A 27,690-nucleotide genomic window follows, 5' to 3' on the forward strand; every position below is an offset into this window, starting at 1 on the left:
TACTGTCTTCTTCCGATCCAGGTCGCAGGGTCAGCAGCCTCAGCAGAGGAGCCCAGACAGCCTCTGCCCAGACACATCCACCAGCTCCAGGGATAGAATCCCTCCAGCGTGTCCTGGGTCGGTCTCTTCCACGCACAGATCCCCCAGTTTAAATAGAACCGCATGGGAATCACTCATATTACGTGGTCCATTCACGCACGACTGATGTCTGTCACTGACTTACACTGGTATCACTTCTGTGGGCCCAGATACCCCAAAAAGGAAAAAAAATAAAATATTATTATTTATAATTAATTTAGTTCTCTTCCTTGCTAAATTTTTCATTCACAAATGTAAGTTTTGTAACACAAAACCAAATATTATTTATTTTTTGAAAGATGCTGAACTTTATTCAAAGCTGTTTGATAAATCTGGAAACAAAAAGGCTGTAAAAACCATCAGTATGTGCTCTGATTTGGACATTGTATTGTAGTGTATTCCCCCTGGAAAACTTATGTTATTTTCTTGTTGTATACATTGTTTGTATACTCTACTTCATTCAGTAAAGATTTAATGAAAAAAAAAACCAAACTTCTGTGGGCCCATCACGTGATACCATCACAGATTTGAGGTCGGAGCAGTGCCTTGCATTGTGGGCTGCTCATGAAAATGACATGTTGACTTCTGTTGTCTTTTGTAATTGTACCCTAAAATCGAAATTGAAAATCGAGTTTTGAGAGGAAAAAATCGGGATTTTATGTTTTACCAAAATAGTGTAGCCCTACGTAAAACATATAGAAAAGTTTGGAGTTGATCTTATCTATATATTCTTATGTTATTATTTTATTGGTCTGACCCAGTTCAGATGTTATTGGGCTGAATGTGGAACCTGAACTAAAATGAGTCCGACAGAACTGATTAAAGTGGACACGAATTTCACTTTGATGCCAAGATGATTTTGCAGAATTTGTTTTGTTGCAAGATAAATGCAAAATAATTCAAAAATAAAGCATGAGGAATATGATTTCAGTGGATCAAATGGACAATTACAGTTCATATATGGAGATACTTAAACTGGAACAGAAATTTATTTTATACAAATTGACTTTGTTTTCAATTGTATGGCTTTTTATGTTTTATTTTTAATCTATTCTTGTATTTTATTCTTTTATTTTGGTTTTAATTATTCTTCTGTACAGCACTTTGATCCACTGCGGTTGTTTTAAAGTGCTTTACAAATAAAGTTGGATTGGATTATGCAGAAGACATGATATGACTGTAGAACAGCAGTGAAATGTGGCCAAACATTTAAACACAATTAAAATATTTTATATCAGCTCATATATACAGTAATTATCACGACAAATCCTTATTTTTTCCATTTAAAAGGTTATTTTTTTAGACCGGCGTGAAAACTGAGGCACCCACACAGTTATTTATCCTCTGTTCAACACGCAGGAAATTAAAACAATAGTAACACTGATGGAGTTTGTCCTTTATCTGATGTCAACAAAATAAACCAGAAAACTAAAACTGCAATAATGACACTGGGACAAACTGAGCTGCTCCAAGTCATTTAATAAAGACTGATTATTTCTATCCACACAAGTTTGATGTCTCTATTAATAATAAACAGAACCAATATAGAGTCAGTGGGTCACATGTTCCCAGGTTGAAGTGTTAAACCTTCTATAAACCACGTCCATGTTGGAATGCAGTCGTATATAAAGACTGTTTTGTTTCTGGGGTCGTTCATATCAGTATAGAGCTGTGAAAATCCCCTGTAGAATTTTAATGAGGTTTGATTTTCTTGAAAATATGCACTTGTCAGCTCACAGATTGTTAAATCTTACCCCTTTAACCCCTGACATGTCTGTGGTGAACGTTCTGAATGTATAATTTATTTTAAATATTCACAAAAATTTTAATTTGATTGCCTTCACCACTCTTCTACCTCATAGACTAATACTGCTTAAATCGAAACAACCTCCAATATTTAAATCTTGGTTTCTGGATCTTATACATCATTTAACATTGGAATAAATTAGATATTCTATAAGAGGATGTGCCAATAAGTTTTTCAGTACCTGGCAACCTGTTTTGAATCCCATAAAAGAAGTAGATCCCTCACTTTTTCCAGAGGAGTCTTATTAATATGAGTCTGTAACTAATATCTGAGTTTCTTATTTATTTATTTATTTATTTATTATTGTTAATTAAGTATCATCTTTTTTATGGTGCAACACGGTGAGTGTTCATGGGTTTGGGTATAAAAAGTGATAACTGCATCATGCTTTTGTGGATGACTCAATGTGTAAGAAAAACACTTTGAACAAATATTCATAAAAAATCAACCGTTTGCTCAATAGGAAAAAAATCCAATCTTGTTGATAGAATAGACCTTGTTCTTTCCATAGACAACATCCTAAATTTCTTATTGGTGTGCATTCTAGTGCCTTATTTAGTCCAAACCTGTCAAACTTCAATTCCTCTCTTTGTCTTTTTCTGTTATTCCACCTGTTTTGACCCTAAAACACACAGTAAAACCAAACCACTGAAGAAAAGGAACACAAGCACATACTGACAGCAGCTTTAATGAACCTGAAACAGACAGATTCACAGCATTATTGGAATTATGTCTCAGGGGTTTAAAGGGTTAAAGGCCTTCATGACACTGTTTTGGTTTTTGTTTGATGACAGATTCATCTTTAAGCTCAACGGCAGCTCATAAGCAGTGTGTGTTTATAGTGAGCTCAAGGAGAGTCCGACAATGTTCCCTGACTGGGTAAGAATATCTGCTGCGTTCTGCTGAGTCACCATCACTTCTAGGACATCACACTGTAAATTGGGTTATGCAGGATTATTTGATTGCAAAACGTTGCGGCACGTCGAGACCGTTCCCCGTACGATTCGCTCCACGCACATCTGAATGGCATTATGAAATCTCAGGTGATTGTTGCCATGGACTCGACACAAAAATTTCACTCCACAGATAGAAACAAAGAGCAGTGCAGCTTTAGCATGCATTGACATTTAGAGAGAGCAGCGAGGACAAGGGCTCACTTTAACTTTTTGAGGGTGTTGAAGGACTGTAAAACAACCTTTTTTCTCTCTAATCTACCCCGCAGCAGACAGTAACACTGTGAGTATAAATAATGTACCGAGAAAAACACAAAAAATACAGAACGTCACTGAAATACTTTTAGTTTCTTGCAAATAAATGCGTGTTTTCCCATGATTTAATGAGGCTTACACTGTTGGGGGCCGACAGCAAAGGTATATCCTGAAATCCTCCCAATCTTCTGCTAGCCTATATATATATATAAATCTATCGATGATGACCGTTAGACAATTGACATGAACTCAGTTTGAACTACATGGACCTGATAGTGGCAGAATAAGGGTCAGAGAACCGATTTTTCCCACAAAACTCCACCTAGTGAATGAAATGTATATGTAACTTATTTTAACTATTTTATCTCAGGATACATTTATTTATTATTGAAATCTATTGTTTTTTATCCTATGCATATGTTTGTTCTATGCATATGTTTGCACTGAAAGGAGCTGCTTTTTGAATGTCATTGTACTAGGCCTGTAACGGTACACAAAATTTTCGGTTCGGTACGTTTTCGGTTTTCAAAGCCATGGTTTGGTTTTTTCGGTTCGGTACGGGAAGAAAGAAAACCCCTCAAAATGTCTTTAATACATTTATGAATTTTTGAAAAATTTTCCCCCAATTTTTGGACACAACAGAGTATAGAAAAACAGGAATATAATTCTGCTGCTACAAATCAAATAGAAAAGAAAATGAATTATTAATATTACTAAATGTATTTTCAACATTTGTATTGCACTTTTCCCTGACAAGCAGTTTTGAACAAACAACAAAAATCAAATCACAGTTCTGTCAGTTCACATTCTGCATAAATCTACCAAAAAAAATCCACATGAAGTGCAACATTAACAAGAGGACAAACTGGTATTCTCTTTAAACAAACTGAAGAGCAACTTTGACAACAAAAAATTGACCAAATTCTTTATTTTAGGACAGATAACAAACTGTTTAGGACACTTTGTGCACGTGTGCGCACGCGTGTAGGGTGCAATTTGTCGGGGGGATGTTCTTTTTTTTTTTGGTCGGAGCCAGGGGGGTGGGGGGGTCCATAACTAATGTAACTAACACTGGCATGAAACGAAAGTGAAACTTTATATTCTGTCAACGTCCAACTCCAGGTTCTATTCCTCTGTTATACAGCGTGTGTGTGTGTGTGTGTGAGAGAGAGAGAGAGAGAGAGAGACATACAGACAGACAGAGCTAGTGTAAGTGTTGTAGAACTACCGTAGTTCCTAGGGGCCAAACAACGTCCGTCTTATTAATGTCTGTTTCCCCGTTGTTGTCTTTCACTGGGACCTGAACTGATCCCAAACGGGATTGTAATGATGGTGGAGGGTCTCCAGTCTCTTCCTTCCAGGTTCACATCATATTTGTTGTTGTTGTTTTTTGGTTTTTTTTTTACCTTATATCACCTGCTATTTGGTATTTTGGGTCAATGTGCGCATCCTTCAATATGTCCGTGTGGAACTTGCGGGGATTAAAAGTTCTGCATCAAACAACATCTTTCGTTTCTTTTTCTTTTTCTCAACATACTGTGCCGTTTCGGTACAGCTGTGTACCGAACCGAACAGGTGTGCACCGAAACGGTTCGGTACGTGTGCCATTACAGGCCTACATTGTACATGTGTATAGTGACAATAAAGACATTCTATTCTATTCTAAAACTCCACCTAGTGAATGAAAATGAGCCCATATGAACTCTGGATGGTAGACAGAACATGGACATTTGTAAAGACGGTCAATACACTAACAAATTTTACCGTTAAATAACAGTAAAATACTGGCAGCTAGAGTTGCCAGCATGCTACTGTTATTCTACAGTATCTCTACTGTAATCTACAACTACAGTTTCTTACTGTAAAAAGTATTACGATACTGGGGTGTATATAATGTTCCTTTTACAGTAAAATACTGTTAGCCACAGTTGCTGCATTTTACAGTAACTACTGTATTCTAAGAAACAATATATTACTGTAAAACGTATTTAATGTAATATTTACAGTATAAAACAGCAAAAAGCTAGGATTTTAACATTTCAAATTACATTTTAAAATGCAAAATCATGAACATTGCTAGAAAAAGCTCAAACAAGAGATGACCTTATAACATTGAGCTTTTATTAAATTCACTGCAACAGCAGCAAGCATTGTGATGAAGCTTGGTTGGAGGCCTTCACAGACAACATGGCTTTCAATGCTCATCATCCAACTTCCAGATGTGACTTCATCACCTGCAACTGATGGAGACAAGAATTGAGGTTAATGTCCCAAAACAGTATCAGATTTATTGTTTACCAAGAACCTGTGTAGTCACTATAAGGTATGAAAATTGGTTACGATGAACCCAAAATTCTGAGGGATACATTTATTTTATACTTTTTCCTACTGTATTTAAATTTGGTATCATAAGTTATACTGCTACCACTTACGGCTATTCTTGTCTTATAGTGGCAAGACACTGTCATGGAAGGGCAAAAGCAATTATTTTATTACACAGATATAGACAGACAGCTAACAGGCAGACTGAATGACAGACAGACACAGACTGACACACATACACACAAACAGACACATACAGACACTTCCCCAGCAGTATTAGTCTTGGAGTGGCTGGAGGGTCAGGGTGAGCTCAGTACCAGCTGCAGTGGAAGACATTTGGACAATGGGAGATCACTTATGACACTGTGTTTATAGAGCTGTAAAACATACAGACATTCAATAATGCTACACATCCTATACAAACTGCCCAACAAAGAGGGAAAAATTAGCCTTAGTCACTTACTTTTATTAAAACAGTGGTTAATTATCTCAGTTAATAGGGATGTCCAAGTTAGTAAATTCCACTTTACAGATTTAATGTCTTAGAAATGTAACCCTGGGGCTGCGAAAACCACGCAAATTGGCACGCTGTTTAGTTTAACTGTGTCCACTGCGCAGCTAGCTAGTATGCTTCAACTTAAATTAGCTGCATGTTTGCTACATAAGGCTAACACCCCGAAATAAGAAGCAGTATTACACTGCGTGTTACACTACGCAAGTTGCATCCGGTGTGAATGCGGTTTATGGAGGCAATTTTAATGTTTAATGAACCCAAAATGCCACAGCATGGTGACAGTTACATTGATAAAATCACAATTACCTGATAAATAAACAACTGGAGCAGGATGGAGCGATGGCAGTGTTGGTAGAGAAGCATGAAAGCATCAGGTGGCGTCTGTTCCACTGCTGGATGGTCCGGGTGAAAATAGTCATTTTTTCTGTATTTATTTTTTCCTTCTGTTTCATAAAAGAACCACTAACCTTTGATGCAGCAAGTCTATAGTTAACATTTGTTAGATTGGATCTTTTTCTAAATGAGCTGGTGGGACTTGATGCCAGATGACTTTGTTCAGACCAGTTCTGGGCGGACAGCAGTGGAGGAATTGAAGAAAATACTGTATAATACTGTAAAATTTTGCAGTAGCCTACTGTTTTAAATTTCCTCTGTAAAGACCTCATTATTTACAGCATTATACTGTATTTACAAATAACAGCATGATACTGTACAAAATTTACTGTTTTTTTATAGTAATTTGTTGCGGTGTATGAACCAAATTTGATCTCAATCGGCCAATTATTGCTTGATTTATGTCCAAAAAACAGATTTTCAACTAAAGCCTATGATAATGACTTACAATACTCATAGAAAAGCTGAAATCCATACGGTTCTTCCAGTAGGGGCCCACTATGTTGGTTATCAAGGAGAAGAAATCCAACCAAATCGGTCCTAGATATCGACAAAACACCAAGGAGATCCAGCAGCAGCTGGGGAAAACCATTTTGTCTAAGAAACTCTGTTTTGGGGATATAATAATAATAATCATAATACTTAGACATTCTCCCTGAAAAACAAGAATTGTTTGCTTGAATACCCTTGATTAGACCCCATATGGATGGGTTCTTCTGCTAGTTTTAATTAAGTATTGTAGGGTTTTGTTCATTTATTATCTAGTCTGACTTTTGCACATATATAATAATAATAATAATTATAACGAGGCTTAGGCTGTTGGGGGCTGACAGCAAGGTTATATCCCTGAAATCCCCCCAATCCTCTGCTATGTATAAATTTATCCATAATAATTATTAGACAATATGAACTCAGTTTGAGCTACATGGACCTGATAGTGGCAGAATAATGGTCAGAGAACCATTTTTTCCCACTCAAAACTCCATCAATTGAATGAAAGTGACCCCATATAGAATAGAATAGAATGCTTTTATTGTCATTATACACATGTACAACAAAATGACAAAGCATTCTATTCTATTCTATTCTATTCTATTCTATTCTATTCTATTCTATTCTATTCTATTCTGTATCCTCCTGAGACCCAGTTATGCATTTTATATGAACTCTGGATGGTAACGAGAAAATGGACATTTGTAAGACCATCAGTATGAACTAAATTTGATCTCAATCAGTCTATTATTGCTTGATTTTTCATTTATGTCCAAAAAACTGATTTTTAACTACAGCGCCCCCATGTGGATGACTGATAATACTCATAGAGAAGCTGAAATTCATAGGGTTCTTCCAGTATGTTGGTTATCAAGGAGAAGAAATCCAACCAAATATGTCTGAGTTATTGACAAAACACCAAGGAGATCCGGCAGCGGTTGGGGTAAAGCCATTATATCCCTGAAATCTATTTTGGGGATTTAATTATGGGACTGATGTGGCTCAAAGAGAGTAAAATGAAATAAATGAAACACAGATATCTACAAATACATTTAAATATAAATGGAATATCTACAGCGATCAGCTATAATATTGTAACCACTGACAGGAGATGTGCTAATAATGCTTATTAAGTCATTACAAAGGTACCTGTCACTGGGTTATTATTTATTTTTTTTTGTTCAATCATCTGTTTATCAGGGACAATGCAGCAAAACATAGTTGACATATAGCTCAGTGCTCTCAAACTCATTTTCTTTCAGGTTCCACATTCAGCCTGATTTGCTCTCCAGTGGGCCAAACCAGTAAAATAATAACAGAATAACCTATAAATAATGACAACTCTAGATTTTTGTCTGTGTTTTAGTGCAAAAAACCCCATTAAATTGTGAAAATACTTACTTTTATAAACTATCCAAACAAAAAAGATGCAAATAACCTGAAAAACTGAAATTTCTTCAGAAAAATCAGTGCAATTTTAACAATATTCTCCTCAACTTATCATTTCTCCATGTGCATTATGGATCAGATCTACAAAGACACTAAACACTGAGGAACAGGCAGAAAATAGTTCATATTGTGTTGAATTTTCTTTAGACATTTCAGGTTTATCATATTTGTTCAGGTTATTCACATTTTATTGTTACAGGATAGTTTGTAAATGTAAATATTTTCATAATTTAATGTTATTTTTTACATTAAAACAAAGAAAATTTTGAAGTTGTCATTATTTGTAGGCATAGTGTAATATTATTTTTCACATCAAACCCAGAAGAAAATCTGGAGTCATTCTTTTTTGTCGGTTCTTCTGCTGTTATTATTTGACTGTAGATCATATTGGTCTGTATGTGGAACCGGAACTAAAATGAGTTCCACAGCCTTGACTGTGGAATTTTTGCACTTTGCAAATTCATCCCAGGGGCCGAATTGGAACCTTTGGCGGGCTGCATTTGGCCCCCGGAATGCATGTTTGAGACCCCTGATATAGAATATCTGATGTTCTGCACAAACGTATAGCATTTGGCTAATTTCCCATCACTGGATTTATGAGGCAGCAAGTGAACATTTAGTCGTCGAAGCAAAATGATCGATGAAAGGAACTGAAATGTCCTTGTCCTTGAAATGTCTGTAAAAGTCTAAGATCCAATAACCTCAATAAAATGTCTTAAGTACATTTTGATTTAATTAACTTCTCAGGCTGATGCAGTGATAGTTCAGAAACCATGTCTTCAATATGCAGATAATATATTCATGTAATCTGATATGTTCAGGTGAAATAAGAGCTTCTGCTGTTGCTCTAATATTCTTTTTCTTGCTGTATCATGTCTGAATGATGCAGCAGGAAATGATGAATGATAATAATAACTCTAAGGTGACTTTGTCTATCCGTCCTATGTCTCAGATGAACATGTCTGCTCATTTTTGTGCGTTTATATAATTTCAGTGACTGGTGTAGATATAAAATCCATCAATTACAAGAAATAAAACATGAAAAAAACACAGATCTAAACAAATTTCAGTTTTTTTTTTCAGTAGTTTAAGCTAATTTCTTGAAAGTGACGCTGATGTTGTCAAAGCTCTTGGGGCATTTTTCCAAGATTATACTTTGAGCACAACATCATAGCTCACCTGCTGAAGGTGATAACTCACCTAAAGCATTTATCTTGTGTCAGAATAAAGTTACTGACTCATATAAAAAGTCACTGCTGTCAAAATGAAACGTTCTTTTGATATTACCTAAGGGTCACAACACTCTGGGTCACAATCTCTCTGACGGGACATTTTTGAGACAATTTGACAGATTAGTGTTGCTACATGACCCACATTTTTACTTTTAAATAAATTTCTGCTTTAGTTGGACCAAAAGGGATTATCCAAAACGAGCTATTTTATATTGAAATAAATGTTGGAATGGGAATCAATTAAAGTTCACTCTCTGACGGGACATTACTGTGTTTTGACCCCTAAGCAGAATATTGAGACTTCATTTTAGGAAATCATTATTTTTGTTGAGCTGAATGTTATTGTGGAACATGGAAGTAGTCACAATTTAGCAACAATACCAAAGTCCATATTTCTGTAATGGTATTAGTTTATTACAGGGCTGTATTATGTATGTGATGTCTTGGTAAAGATGTTTTGTGTTGTACTGATATTCCAAATCCAACCAGCAGGGGGGGTCAGTCTGGTACCAGAACACACTTGGAACCAAAACCACCAACAAATTAACCCTATATATCCACAGACTGTATCAGTCACAGAATAAAGTATAAAGCTCAGTGTTTCAACATCTGTATTATGGAATCATCAAGTTTTCTTCAAAAATTAAAACTCATAGACACTTATTTTAACAGTCGACAAAATAACACTGTGTCTAATAATGCTTACGTGCTGGGTCAGCTGATAGTTTACATTATAGCTCTGTTAGCGTAGCTCTGTTTTTAGACTGAAAACAGCCACAGTAAAACCACTAATCACCAGTGACGTGCAGTGGGGTTCATGGCTGGGGAGGCACTGACTCTTTCAGAGCCAGATCTACAAATATATGGTGGCCTGAGAAACTGGAATAGAGAGAGTGAGCAAAAGGAATGGCCTGGGTATATGGGCTCTGCATCAAGTCAGCATAGGTAGACTGGCAGGAACTCAACAGGAAACCTTCAAAAAGAGCCATTTCAAACTAAAAATAAAAAAACTTTATGGTCTTACCTTTATTTGTACATGAAATCCATGCGCTGATCCTGGTGAATTAAAGTGTATAAAAAAGAAAGAAGAAGAGTATAAACGCATGAATCTGTGGACTCACAGGCGCCATCTGTCATGAGGCAGGGGTACTGTTTGCCTCCCCTAGTGACTTTTTCACTGCGGTTTTATGATTAATCAGCGAGCCTAAACACATTACAGAAATACATTCCATACGTTATGCAGATTATGAAAGGATAGAGCATGTAATCAGAGTGTTTGAAAGCATTTTAACTGCGATATACAGAGGGACAGCGACACAATATTTTCATCGGGTACCAACAGAGTTCATGAGGGGAGGAGACAGTTCTCCTGGAGGCACAGCACAGTGCTGCCTCACAATGCATCTCCTCCCTGTATTTGAACGGAGCATGCAGAAATTCTGCTATTCTGATTGACAAAAAAAAAAACAAAAAACAATATTGGATTCGAATGGAAAATGAGTTTATAGGACATACCAGCTGACAACTATCAACATTTATTATATTTTACAGTCAAGTTTTGTTTCTTTTCAAGACTGACAAGGGAGGCTGTGCCTCCTCTGACTGCACGTCACTGCTAATCACCTGTTTTCTGTTCTGTAAATCTAAACTAAAAGATGGTTCTAACAGACAAAAGCTTGGTAAAACCGGTATAAATGATGTTAAAACTTAACTAAAAGATGTTTAAAACACACTAAAATGTGGTAAAATTATTCTAATACATTGTAAAACCAAACTATTTCATGGTCAAAACAGATTTAAAGATGATTAAACTAGACTAAAGTATAGTAAAAACCAAAAAAAAAAAGAGATGCTGAAAACAGTATAAAAGTTGGAAAAATAAACTCTGTGTCCACATCTGTATTATGGAATCATCAAGGTTTTGTTTTTTTAACCTAAAATCCATAGATGCTTATTTTAACCGTCACTAAAGTAACACTGTGTCTTATAATGTTGATGTATTGTGTCAGCTGATAGTTTACATTATAGCTCTGTTAGCTTAGTTCTGTTAGCCTAGCTCTGTTTTTAGACTGAAAACAGCCACAGAAAAACCACTAATCACCTGTTTTCAATTTGGTTTGTGTTGTCAGTAGATGAACTTAAAGAGGCTAATGAGGCTAAATCTTATTTTTGGCCAAAATTGGGATATCTGTGTGACTTTAGTTTCCGAACACTGCTGATTCATTTTATGCAAATATCATAATTTGGCCATAAATATGACTCAGGCAATTATGCTATGAGGCTAACGATATGAAACATTTACAATTTATTAAGAGATTGACTTTAAAATGTGTTGTGAAGAAAAGGAAAGTAGTTTGGCGGCTAAAGTATTTATAACAGAATTCCTCCAAAACATCCAGTAAAACCTTTAAACTCGGTCCATGTTTCAACCGTCCAACTCTGCGTTTGTGTTTCATGTCCAACTCTAGACCACCAGCAGCGGCAGCAGCAGGATGAGCTCAGACGGCGGTGGGCGGCCTGTCAAAGTGGGCTCCCTAGTGGAGGTGATTGGAAAGGGCCAGCGTGGGACGGTGGCGTACATCGGCACCACCCTGTTCGCCTCCGGGAAATGGGTGGGCGTGATCCTGGACGAGGCCAAGGGCAAGAACGACGGCACGGTTCAGGGCAAGCGCTACTTCACCTGCGAGGAGAATCATGGGATATTTGTCAGACAGTCCCAGGTAACAGACGTGTGTTTGTTCTGTTATTGTTTCTAAACTATATGGACAAAAGTATTGGGACACATCACGTCTACAGCTGTGAGCTGTCCTGTTCATGAGGATTTGAGATAAAAACATCAATATTTCCTTAAAGTTTAATTGTAGAGCTTTCTTCCTCAGTGAGATGTGACAAAAGTAGATGGTTAGTTGTGGTAGAAAACTATTATTTACAGTCAGAGCAGGAGAAATATTTTAGAGATTTAGAGGTAGAACATTTAAAATCATAGACATGAACAAAATATTTCCTTACAGCTGTGTATGACTTTCGTCACCAATTTTTCATCAAATCTGGCAAACTTCAGTCATATCCTCAGTATCACGAAACTGTAAATCTTTCCGTGATTACTCACCTGAATCTCTTCCCTCACTGTGAACAGTTTCAAAGTGTACTCCACCATAAACACTCTGTGTTTACAAATAGAGCTGGGAGGGAACTCGGGCATCTTTGGAATTTTGTCGTGACATGCATTGTGGGAAGTGGAGGTTTGCGCAGCTGCCTGGCAGCGGCAGCGGCTGCACAAATCATATGATATCATATGGGTACAACAAACATGACGCTGAAACGGCTAAAACGTGGAAACGGCTGGAGGAAAGCGGAGCTCCAGCTGTTTCCCTGTCGTATTTGTTGCAGCTGCTGCTGCCAGGCAGCTGCGCGAACCTCCACTTCCCACAATGCACGTCGCGACAAAATTCAGAAGATGCCCGAATTACTTCCCGGCTCTGTTTGTAAACAAATGGTTTGTTTATGGTGGAGTGCACTTCAAAATTATTCACTGTGAGGGAAGAGATTTAGGTGAGTAATCACAGAAAGACTTACAGTTTCGTGATACTGAGGATATGACTGAGGTTTTACAGATTTGATAAAAAAATTGATGATGAAAGTCTCCTGCAGCCTTAAAGTTTAATGTGAGGGTTTAACGTGTCTGAATACTTTTGTCCATATAGTGTAGGAGGTCCTCTGTGACCCTTCAGAAGATTAAATGAATACAGAGAATAAATGAATGGATGGAATAGTGTAGTACCAGACTGATGTGCTAATGCTACCTGTGACCCAGCTGTAGATGCACACACATCCACACTCTGTCCGTCACCTGCACTAATGAGGAGCTGTCGTGTGACTAATCTTTTTTTTGTGATGACTCACACTCTTCTTCAAAGACAGACCGTCCTTGCAGTAGTGTTTCAATGTTGCTATGGAGATGGGACAATGATGATGCTGATGATGTGACTCAACATCAGTAGGAACAGTTTTGTTTTTATGGTCTCCCTCTAACTCACAGGTGATAAACATGTGGCCCATGGGCCAAAACCAGCCCGCCAAAGGGTCCAATACAGCCCATAGGACGAATTTGCAAAAATTACATTGAAGATTTGAACAAAGGTGTTGAACTGGTTTTGATTCAGGTTTTTAGGTTCCACATACAGACCAATATGATCTAAAGTAAAATAATAACAACCTATAAATAACGACTCCAAATTTTCTTCTTGTTTTATGTGAAAAATAATATTACATTATGCCTCTAAATAATAACAATTCAAAAATGTTCTCTTTGTTTTAGTGCAAAAAATAAGATTAAATTATGAAAATATTAATAAACTATCCTTTAACGGTAAAATGTGAATAACCTAAACATATATGAACAATTAAAATTAAGTGCAACTTTAACAATATTCTGTCTGTTATTAAATGTTTTGTGTCTTTGGAGATCTAATCCGTATATTACACATGTATAAATGGTAAATTGAGGCAGAATCTTGTTAAAATTGCACTTATTTTTCTTAAGAAGTTTCATTTTGTCAGATTATTCATATCTTTTTTGTTTGGATAATTTGTAAAGGTGAATATTTTCATAATTTATTGGGGGGGGGGGGTTTGCACTAAAACAAAGAGCAAAATTGGAGTTGTTATTATTTATGGATTATTATGTTATTATTTTACCAGTCAGATCAGTAAATCAATAACAAAATTAACTATAAATAACTCCAAATTTTTCTTTTAGTGATAAAAAAGTCAAATTGCATGAAAATATTTACATTTACAAACCAACTTGAACATTTATGAATAACCTGAAAGAAAAATAAGTTCAATTGTACTAATATTCTGCCTGTTACTAAATATTTTGTGTGTTTGTAGATTCACTGTGATCTGTAAGTTGTAATATACATGTGGAAATAATAAACTGAGGCAGAATATTGTAAAAATAAACATATCTTTCTTTTAAAATTTCATGTGGTTTGTGGTTGATCAGGTCACTCACATTTTTTGTGAAAGGATAGTTTGTAAATACTAATATTTTTGTAATTTTACTTAATGACATTAAAACAAAGAGAAACATAACGTGCTGCGAACTTTTAATCCCCCTCGGACAAATATAGTGTAAGATTCTGTTGAAAGTTATTGCCCTATAATTTACATTTGATTATCTTTGTGTAAAGTCGGTATGGAAATCTCAATGCATTCTTCAGATAATGTGGTTACATTGTTGAAAGGACATGTCGCCATTTGACCTTGAAAAAGTAGGTCAGGGTCCATATTTTCCTGCTCCATGACAAGATGCATCCACAGTATGAATTTGGTGCAGATATGTCAGTGTATTCTACAGATAATGTGATTACATTGTTGAATGGATGGACAAATGGACAGACAACAAAACGATTACAATACCCCTTCAGCCTGAAGTTGGCCGAGGGGTAAAAAATTGGAGTTGTCATTATTTCTAGGTTATAATGTCATTATTTTCCTGGTCTGACCCAGCTGAAATCAAATGGGTCTGTATGTGGAACCTGAACCTGAACCTGAACCTGACTTGGACCCCCTGCTGTAGCCTCTGTTGTTTGGAGGTAGGGATGCATAGACACCACTTTTTTCAAGTACAAGTACAATTACAAGTACTTACATTTGAATACTTGCTGATACTGAGTACCGATACTAGTCCTTAATAATCCCATTCTAGTTGTTCGTTCCTTTTGTAAATGTGTTTTATTGTCGTTGTCATTAGTTTGACTGTAATAAAGAGCTGCTACTGACATTTAATGTGTTGGAATGAGCGTTTGTCAATTAATCCACCAGAGGGCGCCGCTCTGAATTAACCATACTGGACAAATACCACGAAGAAGAGTAAAGTTTCATGAGGAGAAGAAAGTCAGTAATAATAAACATAGAGACGACAGAGGTAACACTAATGTGATACTAATATTGATATTTCTGAGGGTAGTTGTCCTAAATGTGTCTGCAGTTTTTCTCTAACTCACACAGTGGCTCTTTGAGCAGATCCTCTACCTCCATGCTTCTGCTGGTATTCTCCGTCTGGGTACGCATCCGCCCGCACCTAGAAAACAGATGGAATGTGCAAAGAGGACGGACAGAACGCTGCGTCCATATCTGTCTGTGTCTTTAATGTTTACTTTCAATCACTGTCATTTATTTGGTTAAACCTCCACACTGCTGACATTATTCCTCCTCACCGTACCTGCTGCACTGAACATGCTGCTGTAAGTGGTATCGGTGTGGTTATATCATAGTACTTTTACAAGTATGAGTACAAGTACACACGCTGAGTATTGGACCTGATGCCTGATACTGGTATCGATACTGGTGCATACCTATTTGGAGGTAAATAAAAGGCTTAGTTTGAATACAGGACTGACTGTGGTTTTTTTTTTTTTTTTTTTTTTTTTAGATCCAGCTGGTCGATGATGGAGCAGACACGACTTCCCCGGAGACGCCCGAGCCCGGCACCGCCAAGGTCCCCAAACGAGGTAAGGTCACGTCCATCCATACGGTCACGGCTTTGTCGTCGGACGTAAATGACGGTTTTCTGTATTCTGTTGGAATTCTGGCTCTCACAAAGGCAAATAATACACAGCGGCAAAACCCTGTCAGTGTTGACCTTTGAAAAATGGAAATGAACGTGAGGACACAAAAACTGAAAGGAGAGAAGAAAAGAGAATATGAAAAGGAAACAGTTGGACAAAGATCATCCTCTGTCATGTCAGGGAAACGGTGATAACTAGTGTTTGTTCCCTTTTCACATCTGACTTTAATACACGACAAAGGTGAACCAGGCAAGAGTTGACAGCTTTGTGCTCCCTTGACTCCTCTCCTCGTCTCCTCATCTCCTAGCCTCTCCCACCAGAAATATGAGCAGAGGAGTTAACCCTTTAACCCCTGACATGTCTGTGGTGATCGTTCTGAATGTATGATTTATTTAAATATTCTGAAAAATTCAACCATTTGTGAAAACAGGAGAAAACGGCTATGTAAAGATACGCTTCTTTGTCAAATATTTAAGTATAGTTTTATTTTATTACAATTTGATTCTCTGTATCTAATATTTGGAACCAATACTCACTTTTAAAGTCTTTGAAAAGGTTCATTAAGCATCTTTGTGTTATTTATGCAATAAATTATATACGTTTTTCAAATCAGATTTTATTTTTTTGTGTTTTTTTGTCCTTTTATGTTTTTATAGTAGGTTAAAGTGAAAAAATAATAGACAGATGATATAGATGAAGTTGTGCTGAAAAAACAGATCCCAAACATGGGTATAGTAACATTTGTTTATGTAGGATATAAGACAAAATTAAAAGTACTGAAAAAGGGACAAAATAGGCTCAGACCACTAAGGGTTAAAAACAAACAATAAATATATGATCATGTGTTTTATGTATTTTTAGTGTGAATGTGTTGATGAAATCTCTATTTTCTTTAACTTCTTCTGCTGCTGTCTGTTCCAGGACACTTTCTCCAGGTTAAATAAAAACATTAAATTAAACAGATGTACATGGTCCCTGCCAAATACACTACTAACCTGAAGTAAACAGCAGAAGTTTGATGACACTTTAGGACAGTCTGTGCACTGACAGTAAAGTCGACCTTTGACCTGTGCTCCAGGATCTTTGTGTGATTTTTGTACGACTCATTGATAAGATGATCAGCCTCTCACTATTTGTTTGTTTTTTTCTCTTTTATCACTTCAGAGATCCTGGAAACGCCCAAATCTGCTAAACTGGTGAGTCAAATCAAACAACGCACCATGACACTAAAGTTCTCCAGCAGGAAATGTGGAGCAGACGCCTGGACGACGTGAACATGGACACGGATACACGACTCACACCTGCATCACATCTGTAGACCAATGAACACACCTGGACTGTGTACATGAGTCCCTGGTAACCATGACGACATGACGATCTGATCTGCTGCTTCATCCACTCCAAATATCTGCCTTTTCACTGGTTCTGTTGAATCCAAACGTGCAGGAAGATGATTATTTTAGAATCAAAATAATTTTACATTTTATCATTTAGAGACATTTCTTTTCCTTTTGTGAATTAGTAGTAGTAGGTTTATTTCGAGCACATAGAATCATCAGATAACAAAGAATCATACATGGTCAAAAAAAAATAAATAAAAATTTTCTGTGCTTGAAAAGGAGTGGGAAGAAGTATAACTTATTGACTCTCACCCCCTTTTTACAGACTAATAATCAAACTAGATCCGCTTCCTTTGCTTTAACACACATTTTCCTCTGTATATTTTTACAATAACACAAAACATCCATACAAACCATTCATATACACTTTTTAGTCACCTCACACAATCAGATTTGCATAATCAACTGTTTTTAATATAGACTGTAATATTTATATTCACTTTAAATATTTACTCCAAATATAATGATCAATAAATGTGATCATACCTTCTGATCATGGTAACCAATTAACTACAATAGTATCTTATTTTATGCATACTTCTATAATGTTTTATATTTTGATATTATAGTGGATTTATACATCCTTTTAAAATGCACAAATTGAAGAAGACATTTTGAAGTTTTGCTCCAGATTATTCCACAGATGAACCTCTCTAACACAGATACACTGGTTATTAAATATGGTTCTAGATATGAGATACTAAACATCAGCAGTTTTGAAGCCAAGTTTTACTGGACAAATGGATGATATAAATTTATGTAAACTCTGTAAATTCTAATATAATTTATCAGGCCCAGATTGTTTTTTTAATGCAAGTACAAACATTGAAGAAAACACATTGGACAAACAAATTTGCTATGAAATATATTTACATTGTTTTGTAAAATATTAAAATAATTAATGTAAGTAATGCACACCTAACCTTTTTAAATTTCTCATTGCAAACTGTTTCTTTTTTATAGAAATATTTACTTTTTTTTAATGTGTCCTGAATATAACAGGTTTTGAAGTGCTCATTTATTGAAGTTCTCTGTTTTGATCAGCAGAGGGCGATATTCACTCACTAATAAACCTAATGTACGTCTTAGTTTCATAATGACTCTCTACGGCATTCATAAAACGGATCATTTACTTATTGTCACTGCAAATAAATTGCGTCATTTATAAAGGATTAAGTGTCATTTTTTCGATTCACTAAAATATGTGAATATGTGAGTAAAACCGTAAAGGAAAGTGATTCACTGTGGTTGAAATAAAGCAGAAAAAGTTACAGTGCTCAGTTAAAGCCCCAAAAATACATGACACACTTAAGTATTTGAAAAAAGGGAGTAACTGCTTTTAGTTTGACACTTAACTTCATTATGTTAATTTTAGCAAAGTTAACTAATTAAGTATTCTAGGGAAAGCACTGACCCACAAAAGAGAAATGATTCACACTGGAACATATTTATTTATGTTTTTTTTTTTTTTAACAACCTTTGTTTATTTGGTGTTTTGCAGAAATTGGGCAATATAAACACTGTACCATATGTGACAAAACAATTGAAAATGAATTATTGCACAATTTCCATTTTTTACATGTATACGAAACAAGGTTCTAATAGTTTGGGATTTTTCATTATAGTTTAGTTTTATTTAGTTTTGACTTTTTTTCTCTAATTCAGTTAGTTTTAATTTGTTTTGAGAGCAGGTTTGCTAGGTTTTATTAGTTTTCATTTTTTTCTAAATGCTTGGTTTTAGTTTAGTTTTAGGGTTTTTTTTTATATCTTTTCTTCTCCATCGTATTCAAATAAATCCCAGACAGGACTCTGCTGCTTTCTCCCAACTTTAGTCTCCATGTTTCCAGGTAGAGTGGGGACCAGAAGACGACTGGAAACCACAAGTGACGGACCGTCAAGTGTCGTATGGTGCCAGCAGATAAAATTGCTTGAGCGAAATAAATCGCTTCCGTATCAATCTGACATTGACAAAGACGAAAACGAAGGGAATTTTATCCAAAATTTTTTATGCGTTTTAGTTAGTTTTGTAAACATACAATACAGTTTCAGTTAGTTATTTTTTTCTTTTAATTCTAGCTTTTAGCTTACCGGCCGACAGGCTGTACGAGGGCCGTTCAATAAGTTCATGGCCTCACCCAGAACAGAACAACACAGACTGATAATTTATATTTTATTTTTCAACATAATCTCCATTTACATCAATGCACTTGGTCCATCGATGTTCAAGCATCACTATCCCATCACGAAAGAATGTAACATCCTGTATTATAACAACCAGTATTTCTGGGTGAGGCCATGAACTTATTGAACGGCCCTCGTAAGCTATTGTCGTCATGTGGCATCCGGTGGTGGTCGTCTGTCATCTGTTACAAAACGTTCAATCGTCTTCTTCTCCGAAACTAAAATTCCGATTGACTTCAAACTTGGTATACAGCTTCTTTATGATGATGTCAACAAAAGTTTGTGAAATTATTTGGATCTGGATCTGATTCTGGATTTGGTGTGACTTTGAAAAATGTCCCCATTATAAGAGATAGGAAGTGGATCGATGCAATAACTCAGTAAATATAAATAATATCAAGTGTAAATTTCTACAGTCGAGCCCTGATGGGGAGATGACCAAAACATAATGTCCACATGCTGATCAGGATCTTCTTCTGGATCCGGGAACTTACGGAAAATTTAACATGGGCTCTTATGGGGAAAACATTTCAATCGTCTTCTTCTCCGAAACTACAGTTCTGATTGACTTCAAATTCGGTATACAGCTTCTTTGTGATGTTGTCAACACAAGGTATTGAAATTATTTTGATCTGGATCTGATTCTGGATTTAGTGCCACTTTGAAAAATTTCCCATTATAACAGATAGAAAGTGGACTGATACAATAAATCAGTATCAGTGATATCAAGTTGGAATTAGAATTTTTTACAGATCTGATTGGAATATGACCAAAACATGGGCTATTTCTGTAATATCATAAATACACAGAACTGGGTGATAATAAATGGCATCTGGATACATTTCCCAAAACTTTTAATTTGGCCAGTAAGCTACAGGGCCATTGGTCCTATTTTTATTTATTTCAATTAATGAAAATGTTTTTTCAAATCTAGTTTTCGTCATTTTCGTTAATGATAATAACCTTGCGTCAAATCACATAAAAGTGAGATTTCATGTTAATAAAAACAAAACCATGAATATTACTTTGAATTTCTGCACACTGGACCTTTAATAACTGATACCATTAAATATCTGTCAAAGGGAGAGAGAGAAATTCAGCCCAACATGACTTTATTCCATCCAGTCAAGCTTAAGGAAGATCAAAGTTCATCCATGTTCATAATGTGACCGCTGACATTTACTGGATGTTTCACTGAACCGTCAGAGCTCAGCTGAAGAAAACTGCAGTATTTTGTGTTTTCAAAGCAAATTATTAGGGTTATTACTGTTATTAATTATTCAAAGAGAAGAAGTGGGAGTTTATAATTTTTCAAATATGTATTATTTGTTTTATGTTTGAGTCTTTTGTTTATTTATTTTCTTCTGTTTTGACATTCATATTCGAAATAAACACATCAATCAAATCAAATCAAAGCCGATCAGTTTGTAGATGTTGTATTAAAGAACACAACCAAAAATAAAACAATATAACACCTAAATATAAGCAGTTATTAGGTGTAATTATAATCAGCGATCGAATCTTCACTTTAGAGAAGCTGTGGCCTGGAAAAATGGGAAAATTAGCAAATTATGGATTATTTTTACTGATTACTATCTAGTATTCCAAAAAAGTCTGTATGTTTTTAATATTAAATGAAACATTAACAGTTTTAATAGTGTATTTTAGGTGCATTTGTTAAAGAATACAGAGTGTTGTGAAAATCTGAGCATTTTCTTTTCTTTTCTTTTTTACATTTTTAACAATTTTAAAATGTTTGTCCCTTTTTTTTTTTTTGGAAATTTTTTTTCTATTGAACATTTTCAAAATTATAAAAGTCCAGCACAGTACATATACATGTTATATGAATTATGATGCAAATCCAAAATATGTCCACAGTGATGAAATCCAAAGTCCTTATTAGGTCTATTTCAGGCAGTTGCAGTCTGAGTTCTCAGCAAGGTTATTATCGTTAATGAAAACTAACAAAATGACAAAAACTAGAATTGTGAAAACATTTTCGTTAACTGAAATAAATAAAAACTATAATTAAAAGAAAAAAACAATAATTAACTGAAACTGTATTGTGTGTTTACAAAACTAACTAAAACCGATAAAAATTATGGATAAAATTCCCTTTGTTTTCATCTTTGTCAGTGTCGGATTGATACGAAATCGATTTATTTCACTCCAGCAATTTTATTTAGTGGCACCATATGACACTTCATGGTCCGTCGCTTGGTTTAGAGTCATCTTCTGGTCCGAACTCTACCTGGAAACATGGAGACTAAAGTTGGGAGAAAGCAGCAGAGTCCTGTCTGGGATTTACGAATACGACGGAGAAGAAGAGAAAATATATAACAAAATAAGAATTAAACTAAAACTAAACTAAAATTAAGCATTTAGAAAATAACGAAAACTAATTAAAAGTAGCAAACCCATCTCTAAAAACTAATTAAAACTAACTGAATTAGAGGGGAAAAAAAGTCAAAACTAAATAAAACTAAACTACAATGAAAAATCCAAAACTGTTAGAACCTTGGTTTCCAGATACTGCAACACTTTTCCAAACTTTGCTGTAAAGATGTCCTTCTGATCATTAATATAAAATCTTAGTCTTTCCACAGAAATATAATCTGATATCAAAGACTTCCACAGATGCATTGAAGCAGGTTCTTCTTCTACCCATTTGGTTGTAACAGACTTTTGGCTGAACATAAACAAAAAATGAAAAGTGTTCTTCTGTGTTCTCAATGATTCAGGGGAACATCCCATTAGACACAATAGTCGCTTTTCCATCGGACATCTGCGCAAAACTTTACCGATATCTACTAAATGTCGAAAAAAACTGAAGTGCATAATGTCGGTTTTCCCATTAAATCACAAATGCGATAATTTGGTTATTTATTATTGCGAGATGACACGAGAAGTCATTTCATAAACATGGCGACGAACGTAAATATGGTGTTGATTTACAGATATATGCATTATTAGGGGTGTAAGAACATATCGGTTCTGCAATATATTGCGATATTTCATTTCACAATACTGTATCGATATTAAGACGTACTATAGCAGTATTTTTAGGTATTTATTCAAATGCAGTTTTTGTGGAGGTTCCTTTTTGTTTTTCTTTTTTGTTTATACTTTATTCTCTTTTATTCAATAATGTTAGTTCCTTTGTTTGCATTGAACTAAAATACTGTTCTGATGTTAGTTCTGAACTTAGAATATGAACATTTGAACAGGATCTTAAACTGTAAGGTCTGTAAAACAGAATTTCAGTTTGAACACAGGAACATTTTGTGATATCGCATTTGATCCTATTGGGATCAAATAAAAATGTGTTTAGTATTTGTGCAGATTTCTGGTGTAATTCAATTCTTCAAGGAAATAATCATTTAAAAAAAAGAAACTAAAAATTGCCTTTTTAACAGTATCATGATATATCGTGATATATCGTATCATGATCCTAGTTTTGTGATTTGTATCGTATCACCAGATTCTTGCCAATACACAGCCCTAGTCATTATTATTCTATATTACCCCTCTGTCTCCTACTAAATTAAAAAATGATTGGGTTTCCTGGTGTGTCCACACATACCGCCACGTTTCTTCTTCTTCGCTTGTTGTAACGTATGTCAGCATCCGGTTTTTTAATTCACCTGACTCTAGTTGCGAAAAAAGGTCTTTCCATTGTAGTTTTGCGCGATATACCATTTGCGCTAGGCCCAAAAACACCACCTCTTGCCGGCACAAAAACTTTTAATCGAAAAATAAGACTTTTGGTGAAATTGTTTTTCCATTAGGTACATTTTTATGCGCAAGTTATATTTGCGCAATTTGAGGGTCAATGGAAAGGCGACTATTAATGGATTAGACTGTAACTGGTGCTTAATTACCACTCTAACCTCAGCACATATGGTTTACCAAAACTGTTGAATCTTTTGGCATTCCCACAGGCAGTGAAGTCTTGTCCCTAAAATAGTCGTACATTTTGTGCAGTTTGGAGAGGCCCCCGCTGTGTATTTACTGTACATATATGGACATTTTGTAAGATGTGAACAGTTTATTCGACTGATCTCCAACAGCAGCGAGCACCGACTCACCACCGCCCCCGTTGACACACGACACTGACAACATGACCTTGACCTTTGACCTCCGCCCTCCCTTCCTCACCTCCTTTCCTCCCTCCCTTCTTTCCTTTCGACCATGCAGCGAGGAATCAAACCCAAAAAGGTGCTGCATGTTTCTCTAACCTCGGTACAGTGGTAATGTTATGATGACCGTGGTAACCGTGGTAACCGTAGCTAGCTCTGAATGGCCTCGCTGCTGCATGGCAACAGGGCCCCACCCCTCATTTACCCATGATTCCCGGCAGCCCGCCGTACCAGCGCCGCCACCACCACCACCCTCAGTCGTGTTGATGTGAGAGCGAATGGGTCCATTGTCTTCCTGTCGGCTGACCTCTGACCTGTGTGTGTGGTCTCTGCTCGAGTGTTTCCATCGGTCCAGCTCTTTGCCTCTGTGTCGCATGTTTAACGTCACTGTGGAAAATGACATTTTCATCTCGGTAGCTGAGTTTATGTTCCATACCGACACCCACTTAGAGTCTGTGTGCAGAGATTTGTTCCTCAGAGTATCATCCATGTTGGCAGATCCTGGACTCCGTGAACAGACGGTACCTGTGGAACCCTTTTAACCCTTTGTAGACCATTGTATCACCGGTGCTACATTTTACACTTTATGCCGTTCAAATTACTGCAACTCCTGAACCGTTTGTGCTATTCACAATATTCAAATGTCATCGGAAAGCTGAGATTCTGAGCTTTCTAACACAATATGACACTTAATGGTAGTGTCTTGTATTGCCTCTGGGGGAGGGGTTGAAGTGGGCAGAGCAGAAGTAGCAGACCGTAGCAGGTGCAGTCAATGAGAGACACTTATTACTGTTAGTGGTGTTTTAGTAAGGTTTTATCTGTGTTGTAGTGGGGTATTCTTGCAAATAAATGTATATGATAGTGATAATGTTGTTTTGGAGATGCTTCAGAGATGTTTTGATTTTAATTTCTCTAAAAATATATGTGTATGAATATGTGTGTGTGTGTGTACATATATATATATATATATATATATATATATATATATATGTGTACACACACACACACACACACACACTACCGGTCAAAAGTTTTAGAACACCCAAATTTTTCCAGTTTTGTATTGAAATTCAAGCAGTTCAAGTCCAATGAACAACTAAAAATGGTACAAAGGTAAGCAGTGAACTGCCAGAGGTTTAAAAAAAAAAAAAAAGGTAAGGTTAAACAAAACTGAAAAATAATGTACATTTCAGAATTATACAAAAAGGCGATCAAGAAATGGGTTAACAACTTACAGCAGTTCTACAGCAATGGAGGTTGATCAAGCCTCCAAAGTTGGTGCTACCAATTCCTCCAGGTGTCCCAACGTTTCTGAATTCCTTCCAACCCCCTCTGTCTGCATAAAAGTAATGCTGGAACACACTCTGGTACCATACCGTTGTGAGCATTGTTTGAACAGTATTGTACTGCAGAAAGTAGTGTGTTACTATAAAAATGGAAAAGTGGAAAAGGCAATTAACGATAGAAGAGAGAGAGACCATCATAACACTTAAAAATGTAGGTCTGTCCTACAGAGAAATTGCCAAGAAAGTCCAGGTGTCGGTAAGTCCAGTTTCCTTCACCATCCAAAGGCACTCAGAAACTGGGGTAAAGGCTGACAGGAAGAGGTCTGGCAGACCCAAAGACACAACAGAGTCAGAAGACAAGTTTCTGAGAGTCAACAACTTGAGTGATAGGCGACTCACAGGACAACAGCTTCAAGCACAGTTCAATAGTGGTCGTAGTAAGCAAGTCTGAGTTTACACTGTGAAGCGAAGACTTCCAGTTGCAGGTTTGATCAGTCCATAACACCTTCCAGTCTTCAGTAGTCCACTGGTGGTGTTTCATGGCCCAGGTAAGCCTCTTTTTCTTATTCTGAAGTCTCAACAGTGGCTTTCTTGCTGCAACTCGACCCATCAAACCTGCAACTGGAAGTCTTCTGTTCACAGTGTAAACTCAGACTTGCTTACTACGACCACTATTGAGCTGTGCTTGAAGCTGTTGTCCTGTGAGTCGCCTATCACTCAAGTTGTTGACTCTCAGAAACTTGTCTTCTGACTCTGTTGTGTCTTTGGGTCTGCCAGACCTCTTCCTGTCAGCCTTTACCCCAGTTTCTGAGTGCCTTTGGATGGTGAAAGAAACTGGACTTACTGACACCTTGACTTTCTTTGCAATTTCTCTGTAGGACAGACCTACATTTTTAAGTGTTATGATGGTCTGTCTCTCTTCTATCGTTAATTGCCTTTTCCTCTTTTCCATTTTTATAGTAATGGCTTGAACTGCTTGAATTTCAATACAAAATTGGAAAAATTGGGGTGTTCTAAAACTTTTGAACGGTAGTGTGTGTGTGTGTGTGTGTGTGTGTGTGTGTGTGTATATATATTCACGATTATTTAAGTGTTCTACCCCTAAATTTCTTTTTTTCAAATTTCTTTTTTTTATTGACATTCAGTATCAGACATTCACATTCACTACATGACATGTACATGTAGCATACATCTGTTGTCTGCTCTAAATGCCAGAATAATATTTTTGTTTCATGTCAAATAACCAAATAAAAGAAAGAAAAAAAAAAAAAAGAAAAAACTATGAACAAGTAGGAAGTGATCTTTTCCATTCAGCACAGTCACTGATTTATGAAATTAAACTCAGGCCTATAGGGTGTGACATAGTTGACCCAGTTTTCCCAGTATGAAGCAAATTTCTCCAATTTGTGATGAACAACTGCTGTTTTCTTTTCCATTTTATAAATGCTTCCTCTAAATTTCTGAAGTATTCGTCGTACTCCAACTACAAATAATAATTTTCTACCACATCTAACCATCTACTTTCATCACATCTCACTGAGGAAGAAAAATCTACCATTAAACTTTAAGGAAATATTGATGATTATAAACTATATGGACATAAATATGTTTACAATTTTAAGATGTCCTGTTCTTGAGGATTTTACATATAGTCATCAATATTTCCTTTAAGAAATTCCATTTTAGAAGCAAAGATAAGAATGTAAACAACACTAACCATTGCGATACAATGATATTTATCCCAATATAAAACTATTTTATGACATTAGTCCTTATTGTTTTGTATCCCAGACCCCTGTTGGAAAAGAAACACCTGAATTCAACGTGTCCACATGCTTTTGTCCATATAGTGAATATTTATGACTACTTTAGACAGATTTTAGAAACCAGTAGCTGACAAAAGGGTTTAGGAACCTTCAGGAACACTGTAGATCTAGTTCAGTCTTTGTCTATTCCTGCTGTTAAAGTAGAAACACACATACATAAATTTAAATACAGCAATCCCATTGACCTGAACTTGAACTTAAATGTTGGTTGAAACAAAAGTCAGATCAGAAAATCCAGGAGTTTCCATTTACAGCAGACATAGATTTTTCCTCCTTCACTTTAATGCCTGATCAGCAACACATTTGCATCGTCACTCATTTATATTCTTGATGCAAAGAGTAAAATTGAGCAAGAAAACAGTGTGACCCAGCTGCTCTTTCTGTGGATATTTAAAGGGAAAGTAAAAACGAGACACAACACAACATTTACACATTTACCAACAAAATAGTTTAGGTTCTGTGTTGGCAGCTTGAATTTATTAAAAGCCATAAAGGAATTACTCATCTTCTAATGATCCGTCCTGTTACAACACAGGAAGTTTAAACTAATCAGACACAAAACATAGAATAATAATAAGAATAATACTAACAATCATCTTTATTACATAGTACATTTAAAAACAGTAGTGTAGAAAGCATTTTTATAACATATTGGACAATAAAAACATTAAATGAGTATCAGTGAAACAGCAGTGAACAAGGCTGACAAATAAATACAATGAACCTTTCGATGTATAAGTGGATCCAAAATCACTCGATATGGTGGTTTTATTGTAATATTTTTGTAA

General features: G+C 35.9%; 1 protein-coding gene across 4 annotated transcripts in view; it reads left to right on the forward strand.

The window, feature by feature from the left end:
* The window catches only part of dctn1b (dynactin 1b), a 100,950-nt gene that overhangs the window by 17,147 nt on the left and 56,113 nt on the right, over positions 1-27,690 (forward strand). For all 4 annotated transcript variants that reach the window (XM_030126532.1, XM_030126529.1, XM_030126530.1 and 1 more), the window contains exons 2-4: positions 11,964-12,215; positions 15,935-16,013; positions 17,235-17,266. In XM_030126532.1, coding sequence (XP_029982392.1) covers positions 11,988-12,215; positions 15,935-16,013; positions 17,235-17,266 — 339 coding nt within the window. In that variant the 5' untranslated portion in view covers positions 11,964-11,987. The remainder of the gene's footprint in view (positions 1-11,963; positions 12,216-15,934; positions 16,014-17,234; positions 17,267-27,690) is intronic.

The sequence above is a fragment of the Sphaeramia orbicularis genome, chromosome 22 (assembly GCF_902148855.1).
Source record: "Sphaeramia orbicularis chromosome 22, fSphaOr1.1, whole genome shotgun sequence".
Lineage (NCBI taxonomy): Eukaryota > Metazoa > Chordata > Actinopteri > Kurtiformes > Apogonidae > Sphaeramia > Sphaeramia orbicularis.